The sequence below is a fragment of the Kogia breviceps genome, chromosome 7, assembly GCF_026419965.1.
Source record: "Kogia breviceps isolate mKogBre1 chromosome 7, mKogBre1 haplotype 1, whole genome shotgun sequence".
NCBI classification, from domain to species: Eukaryota; Metazoa; Chordata; class Mammalia; order Artiodactyla; family Physeteridae; genus Kogia; species Kogia breviceps.
In genome coordinates this window covers 111615816-111624075 of record NC_081316.1, presented here as the reverse complement: position 1 = coordinate 111624075, position 8260 = coordinate 111615816, and the positions used below count along the sequence as shown (strand labels likewise).

The 8260-nt window shown below is 55.2% G+C and overlaps 1 protein-coding gene across 12 annotated transcripts in view; it reads right to left on the bottom strand.

Annotated features, from left to right (window-relative positions):
• The window catches only part of GRAMD1B (GRAM domain containing 1B), a 251804-nt gene that overhangs the window by 6940 nt on the left and 236604 nt on the right, over positions 1–8260 (bottom strand). For all 12 annotated transcript variants that reach the window (XM_067039203.1, XM_067039204.1, XM_067039199.1 and 9 more), the window contains 5 exons: positions 7151–7254; positions 6315–6521; positions 5228–5318; positions 1234–1341; positions 796–913 (listed from right to left, as the gene is read on the bottom strand). In XM_067039203.1, coding sequence (XP_066895304.1) covers positions 796–913; positions 1234–1341; positions 5228–5318; positions 6315–6521; positions 7151–7254 — 628 coding nt within the window. The remainder of the gene's footprint in view (positions 1–795; positions 914–1233; positions 1342–5227; positions 5319–6314; positions 6522–7150; positions 7255–8260) is intronic.

Sequence of the window (8260 nt, the reverse complement as noted above, 5' to 3'; positions counted from 1 at the left end):
AAATAAAGTTGAATATTAATGAGTGCCTCCCATGGGCCCTCAGATCAAATGTGACAGCAATTTCCCGAAGCAATGATTATAATTCCAATTTGAGAAATGAAGGAACCCAAGGTCCCTAATACTAAATCCCTTGCTTGAGGTCACAAAACCAGTCAGTGGCAAGATGAGGATTCCACCTCAGTCTGATAAAATGAAGCTAAGTATTGATTTTGCCCCAGAACGACTTTCTTAAATAGATGCATCTAGTTTTTCAGAAAGAAAACTGTACCAGGAAGAAGACGTTATGCAAAGGAGACACAGTACCAGACTTCTCCCCAGACTCTCAGCACAGCCCCTGAGGAGGGGGCCATGGCCTGGGGGCCTGGGCGTTGGGTGTTGTGTGTTGTGTTTTGAGGGCAGGAGGTGGGGGAGGGGAGCACACGTCAGAAGGAATTAGAAAGACACGCCCTCTGGGAAGATAAATCTCTGCAGAAAGGGGATTATCTCTTTCAAGGCCTGTCAGATGGCTATGGGTTGCCAAGAAGAAAAATTAGCTCTCCTTCCATCGAACCTACAGTTTTCCTGCTGCAAATCAGTGCGTTATTTCACTGATATAATTTTGGGGAATACATGGGTGTCTCCCACAGCTCACTCGAGGGTGGCTTTAAAACTAGAACAATGGATGGCCTGGGGGAAGAATGAATAGGAGGAGGGCATCTGGTGGACGGTGATGGAGATGGCGCTGTCCTCAGAGCGCAGGGCAGAAGTCCCATCTCCATAAGACCAGGGTAAGGAGGGACGGTGGGGGCGTCTCACCTGGTCAAGAAGCATCACCGAGGATTTGATGATCTCCCTCCATTTTTGGAGCTCGGTATCGTGGTACTTTTGCTGGGACTCTAAGAGCTGGGCCCACTCTGTCTGAGACTGGGGTAACCTGTGGGGTAGAAGAAGGGGTACCCCAGCAGCTGGAGTTATGGCCCGTCGACTGTCCTATGCACCCAGACCCCTAAAGGACAGAGGAGCCAGATCAGAGTGCTCTGTCCTTTGCTCGGTGCCCTGGTTCCCCTGTGCCCCGAATCAGAAGCAGACTGAAACTACAGGGACAGTTTTCAGAGCCTGCCTAGGCACTCATCCCAAAGGGTTATCCCCCAGCCAAGGGCAGCAGGGCTGTCTCAAGGAGACTGGGAAGCAGGAGCCCGGGACACAGTACTGGCTGGGCTGAAGGCGGGACCAAGGGGGAGAGGCCAGGATTACCTTTCCTGGAGCCTCAGACCCTGCCAGGCAGTGAGGGTCTGGGTGGTATATTCCAACATCCAGAGTTTGTAGAAGAGCATCATGTTAAGGATGACCAGCAGCACCAGACTAAGAAGGAGACAAGGGGGAAAGCAAGAGCCATGAGATGGGATGTGGGAGAGCACCCTCCCTCTCAGAGCGAGGGACTCCCCCACCCCAGAGGCCACTGCCCTTGACCACTGGGTCACCTGAAGCATTGCAGCAGCGAGTGATTAAGTGAGCCGAGCCGAGCCGGAGGGATGCAGCAAGGGGGGGTGGGGGGAGGGGGGAAAGAGAGAGAGAAGCAGTGTCATCTGGAGGGGCCAGGAAAGGGCCCTGGAGAGGTGTGTGGGGTGAACGCAACAGAAAGGAAGAGACACACAAGTCACCCAGAACCTGGGTACTGGGGAAAGCGAGGTAAGATGGAGAGGAAAAGAGATGATGGGGTAAGAGAAGCAATCATAGAGCCAGCGCCTGAGACAGATCCCAGTGGGAGCCAGGAAGAAAAACGGGGAGGAGGCAGAGGTTAGAAACAGGCTCCTGCGGGGAAGGGGAAAGCCGGCTCAACCCGAGGCAGAGAGAAAGTGAGCGTCCATGACAAAGAAATGCCAGCAGCAGAGACACAGCAGGATGGCGACATCTAGCAGGAAGGGGGGGGGGGCGGGGAGCAACTGTAAACAGACACTTAGCACTTCAAGGGTGATCAGTCGAACAAGGTTCCTCCTACAAACCCAAACCGGGGGAGGAATTCCAGTGGGACTTCCAGCTCTGCCCCTGATATGCCTCCCAGATGTTAGCACCACTGCCCGAGAGCTGCCATCTCCTCCGAGCACCTGCCACAGCCCTGCACGGGGCACGAGGACCAGCTGAGCCTTCTCAGGGATGGGCTGGGACTGTCAGCGAGGTGGCAGCAAAAAAACCAGGGGCCAGAGGACCCAGTGGGGAATGATGAAGTCGCTGAGGCCTGTGGGAATTCTCTTCTCTTGGCCTCAGTGGCCTAAAGATCATTTTATAAGAGGTTCATGGGATGGAGAGATGAAAGCTCTGGGAAAGAGAGGACGGAGACACGCAGAACTGGGTACAAAGCCTGGCTCACTGCTTAAACATCTCAACTTTCAATCAAGTTTCCTAGCTTCACTGAAAGCCAGTTCCTTCAACAGGACAATAATACCTACCCCGCTGAGGTTGTTATGTGCCTGGAAGGAATGTATGTGAAGCCCTCCACGAGGAGCAGTTATTCTCATTAAAGGAGGAAGTACAGACACACAGGCCAAAGAATGACAAAAATGGGAAGATAGAACAAGTAGATGGAAAAAAGAGCAACAAAGAAAGAAAACCTGTACTACACCTCTGACCTTTCCAAGTGGGTGCTGCATGTGGTGTGTGGTGTGTGTTACTCTGTTTCTCACCTGGGCTTCCAGCACTGTGGAAGGCGGCATTCCTTAAAGCAGCAGCTGCAAATCCCTGGGGCTACTCAGCTGTGTTCTTGGGGCTCTCTTGAGTTTCCCACGAGAACTTCTAAATGTTGTATTGAATTTCAATGATACCACCTTTAATTGCATCAGTACACCTGGACCACCTCAATGTCACTTCCTCAGAGCGTGCTGCCCACAATCTTAGGACTTGCGTTTGGGTTTGTGTTTACAATCCTGTCTGTGCTCAGTGGAGGTCAGGGGACACCCTTGCCCGCCTCCCAAGTGAAGGCTTGGGGGTGGTCTAAACAGAGAAGAGGTAGGAGGCTGGGGTCACCGCAGGGCAGGATTATGGCAGCCGGGGCCTCTAAGACGCAGGGCAACCTGCACTGTACCAGAAGGTTCCACTCACACAGGCTGGGAGCAGACCCACCACCGCCTGGACCTTCTAGGGTTGAATGACGAGGCCTAATTATCCTAAACTAACAAAGCGCCAACGTTTGTTAATATGCTATAAAATCTACTGAGGCCACTGGCCTTCTCTACTAAATAATGACAAAACACAGAGAAAGCTTAAACAGAACTAACCCAAGGTTAGAGTTTTCTGTTGACCAAAACCAACATCAGAGATTTAGTTTTAACAATGGCATGAACCACATTAAAATGATGCTGCTGAACGTGCATTCTACTGGTTTTACAGTTGTCCTTGTATCTAATTTTGTAAAAATATGTTGGCTTCTTATGCCATAGTCAGAAGACTTTTGCATCTACTTTTATGTTACATATTCAGGTAAGGTTAGCAAAAGAGCCCTCCTCGTGACCCTCAAAGGCCCCTCTCCCTAAGTGGTCCCCAGGTCTGCCCTCAGCGCATTTCCTTTCTCACGTTCCATACTCTCCTCCGATGATCATCTCATTCCCACCATGGCTTTAACGCTACCGACAATTAAATCTGCAACTGCAGCCTAAACTTCCCTCCTAAGCTCCAGGTCCACATCAAGAAATATCTATCTGTCACATCCGCCTGAACAATCTATGGCAGCTCAGACATCAGGAATCGACAGCATCTTCTGTGACAACTTTCCTCTAAGTTCCAGGTTTCTGTCCATGACACAACCATCTACAGGCACGCAGATCAGGAAGGCCTCTCCCTTCGCTACATCACAAGGTGTAATGAGCCTTCACCTTCTGGGCCCTCTCAGCCCCAGGAGGCCCTCATCTCAGTGTGACAGCCCCTCCCGCCGAGATCACTGACTGCCGTTTACTCCTGTTGGCCCCTACTTTTTTTTTGCAGTACGCGGGCCTCCCACTGTTGTGGCCTCTCCCGCTGCGGAGCGCAGGCTCCAGAAGCGCAGGCTCAGCGGCCATGGCTCACGGGCCCAGCCGCTCCGCGGCATGTGGGATCTTCCCGGACCGGGGCACGAACCCGTGTCTCCTGCACCGGCAGGCGGACTCTCAACCACTGCGCCACCAGGGAAGCCCTCCAGTCCGTTCTTGTGTAGCCCATGTGCCATACTGCCATCCGAGTGATTTTTTTTTTTTTTTTAAGTGTACATCCAACCATGTCAGTCCAGGACTTCCGTCCCAGATTCCTGTGGGCAGAGCTGTGCCCCTGCTTCTGCAATCCTGAAAAATGCTTTAGTGAAGGTATGAAGGGCTGGGGGTGGGGTGGGAGTCGCAGAAGCAGGACAGAGCTACGCACAGTCTAATGCCTGGTGCTCACCTGGTAGAGCCAGCGTCTGGGCAGCTCCTGAGCAGCCCCCAAGCTGTGCCGCCACGTCTCACAGCACAGCCCAGGCAGGAAGGGCTGGGCAGTCAGGCAGTGGGCCCAGCCAAGCGGAGGAGCTGTCTGTACTTAGCTGTCCAAGCTGTTCCTGCTCAGGGATTACAGAAGTCCTGAGCAGGCTCTGGGCTCACACTTCAGAGAGCTGTGTCTTCCCATCTTACACCCTCATGTTTTTCAACGAACTTGCTCCCTGGTCCAGCATCTTTCTGTGCAAGTTACTGAGCCCACAGCTTTACAGCATTATGGCAGTGATTATACGTTGCTTATATTAAAATAAGCATACACTTTCCCTGGACTCTAGTCATCGACTGTGTCTGGCCACCCTGCCAAAGTGTGGGGCCCGTAAGTGCACAGTCCCGACGCCTGGCACAGAGCAGACACCCAGAACGTCTGTCACAAACCAATGAATGGGCTCCTAAAATGCTCTGTGGCATCTCTATGTTAGCATTTATGCAACAGTGTAGCAACTGTGAATTTCCTGTCTGTTTGACCCACTTGAAATTGAGCTCCTGAAGGGCGTGGATGCTGCATGCAGCATTTTCTTCTGAATCCTGAAGGCCTAGCATACAGTTAAGTGCTGAGTGAAACAGAGAAAAAGCAGCAAAGAGGCAAGGAAGGACAGATAGAGCAACCGATCTGGAGAGGGACTAGAGGAGAGAGCAAAAACCAGGGCGGAAGCGAGGGTGTTTGGATGCCTGAGGAAGACAGACGGGGAGGAGGTGGCAGGCGAGAAAGGAAGGTGGCCGGGGCAGGGCGGGGGAGGAGAGCCGGAGTTCCTTACACACAGCTGATAACCAGCAGTAGCTTGGACACACTCTGCAGGTGGAAACCATTGGGGCTGTCCTCGGGGATGTGCCGTGTCTGCGTGGAACCTGTGGGGAGAAGGAAAGAGGCCATCACCACGTGGCCCGCCAGTCCACCAACGACCGACGGGATGCTGGTCACGCACAGAACTGCCCGTGACGCTGTCGTGGCAACGATGTGAGACGTGGACCCGGCCCTCAGGGAAGGGAAGCTCCTCGAGGGCAAGGGGGACAGGAAAGTGACCCAACGAATGAGAAAGTCACCTGACCTCTGTAGCTAGGACATGCAGATGCAGGACAAAGCGACGGGCAGCCGTGGAAGGGAAACAGCACTGGGCTGGGACAGCTTTCAGCTCTGGCTTTACCCATAACTGGCCATGTGACGTTGAGCAAGTCATGTAATCCACTGAGGGCCAGTTTATTTGAATGCAAAGTTAGCCAGGAGTCCTGTATGTAAAACTCGTGAACCACGAGGGAGTGCTCTGGCTGAAGCCAGGGGAGAGACAAGAAAGGCTGCCACCCTCCTCCTCCTCCTCCTCCTCCCCTGCCCCATCCAAATCTGATGAACATCCGGGGAAGTGCAGAGCACAGCCTGAAAATCCCTTGCTGCATGCGGTTGTGAATGGCTGCACAGGAGGAGGGAGCCCCACTGCCTGGCAGGGGGCCAAGGAGGGGGCTGCCTTGCACTCCCTGACCTTTGTGTCATGCGGCAACCCTGGGGCCTGAGCTTCGGCTTCTCCCTGGGGCATGTCCCAAGAGCTCGGAAGCTGCAGGCTCGAGCTGAGGCATGCAGGGAGCCACGGAGCTCAGGGAACATGGAGGCAGAAACCCAAAGGCAACTTCTGTCCAGCAGAGCACACAGGGGGGTTCAGCAGGGGCCGAGGAGCTTAAGGACAAAGGGAAATGGTAGGGCATCCGGAGCCTCAGATTTAACGAGTCGTGAGCCAATTATACACAGTCCACCCCAGGCTGCAAAATGAGCACGGCTGTGTGCCTGGCGTGGGCACGCGGCTCCCGCCCACAGCCCTGATCCAGGCCTCTCCGCACCCCCCCACCCGCACACACCTGCCACGTGCTTGATCCTGTGGCCCACATCTTCATCGGTGGGTGTGGTCACGGGGCTCATCGCCTCTTCCAGGTGGGGCACCCGCAGATGGGTGTGGGGACGCTTCCTCCTCCGCACCGACGACGGGGGCTTACTGGCCTTCTCCTTGGGAGACTGTCTGTGCAGCTCAGCCAGGTAGGTGCTCTCCGTTTTGGTCAGCTCGCTCTCTGTCAGGGTCAAAAGGCCACATCAGAGGACATCTGCCCCTACCTCCAACCCAGCACACTGGCCTCCAGAAGCAGCTGTCTACGCCTAGCCGAACCTTCTCGAAGGGGACCATTTTCCCCTACTGTACTCTGGGATGTTGCCTGGGAGGGCGGGGGTCCCTCAGGGATGCCCGTGAGCCCAGGAAATACTCCTGGGACCCAGCCCAGCCCAAAGCCCTCTCTGGGTCGTTCAACAGTGTGTAGAGAGATAAAGGCTCCCAACATGCACCCTCACGTATGCTATCTGGGGCACGTCACGTTTCCCAACGGACGCCTTCCCGGGCTACTTCCTTCTCATAACAGAATCACCACCAGTGTGCCTGGATCTCAGGCTCATTTTGCAGGGTCGGGGGGGGGGGGGGGGCCGGTCATGGATCCCTTCATAATGACGATCTCATAAAGGTTACAGTCAGAGTCTCCTGAACATGCGTATGTTCACATACGTTCTGAACTTTGTATCCGTTTCTGGGGCCGACTCAGGGACCCCGTGAAGCCCGCTCACTGCCCCCGTCTCTCCCCGTGCCCCACGCCTCGCACTCCCTGAACTCTGACAGCAGAACGGTTCACCCGGCGCCAGTGACGGTGCCCACCCAGGTGGCGGAAGTAGTCCTCCAGCCCGCTCCAGAAGTTCTTCTCGATGAACGTTTTCACCAGCCCCCAGGGCTGTTTTCGATAGCGCAGCTCTGTGGAGACCCTGAGGAACAAGCCACAGACAAGATCAGCCGTTTGCTGGGCGGACCTTCCTCTGCTGGGAAAAGGAAACCTCAGGTTTACGGCCGAAGCAGCTTCACATTGGTGCTGCCCTTTACAAGTTAAAAAAGCCCCTTCACATCCACATCACCTGATCTCCTTGGCCACCCCTTGAGGTGGGTGAAGCTAGTGGATTGACCCTCATTTCACAGAAGAGAAAACTGAGTCTCAGAATTTGTAAGCGACCAAAGACTGACAAGAAGGGCTCGGACTCCAAGATGCCACTCGGCCTCATCCCCGGAAGGCTCCGGGTGGCGGGCAGCCTGCCGGCCCGGGGCCCTCTCTCCTCGTCCAGAGACTTCTAGCCCAGGGCAGGCTCTCGGGCTTCGCGGCTTCCACCTTTTAAGAGCTTCATCTGCTGCTGGCCTGGCCCCTGCCTCTGCACCCTCCTGGACCTCGCCAGCTCCCGCTCTGTCCCCAGCACGCCCCGCGCCAGGGGCGCCTCTGCCGTCCCGGCCCTGCAGCATCGCCACCTCCTGCTCTGCGGCCACGCTGCTCTGCCTCTCCGGAAGGTGCACTTTCACCGGTTCCTAGATGCTCCCCGCTTAAGTTCCCCACGTTCAAGGCGCCCTGCTCTGTCCTCAGCAGGAAGAAGGGACCTCACCCCCAGCCCCGGCCCGACGTGTGTGTGCCCACGGCCACGTCACCCCCACCCAGCAACTCTTCCCTGGATTGAAGGTGGGCACCTCTCTGTAAAGGTCTGGCTGGGGTCAACCAACTACCTCTGCGTGAGCTGGACAGAAGGGACACCCAATTGGAAGACCCTCCAAGGGAGCTGGAAGTGAGGAACACAGATGCTGCAGGGGAGGGACGGGGGTAGTGGGGAGAAGAGAGAAGGGAGGGGGCGGGGGAGGGGCGAGGAGTTGCTCGGAGAGAAGCATGAAACCAAAAAAAAATGTTTCAAAGATGAGAAAGCTTCGTCCCTTTTCAAGATGTGGGTATTCAGATCT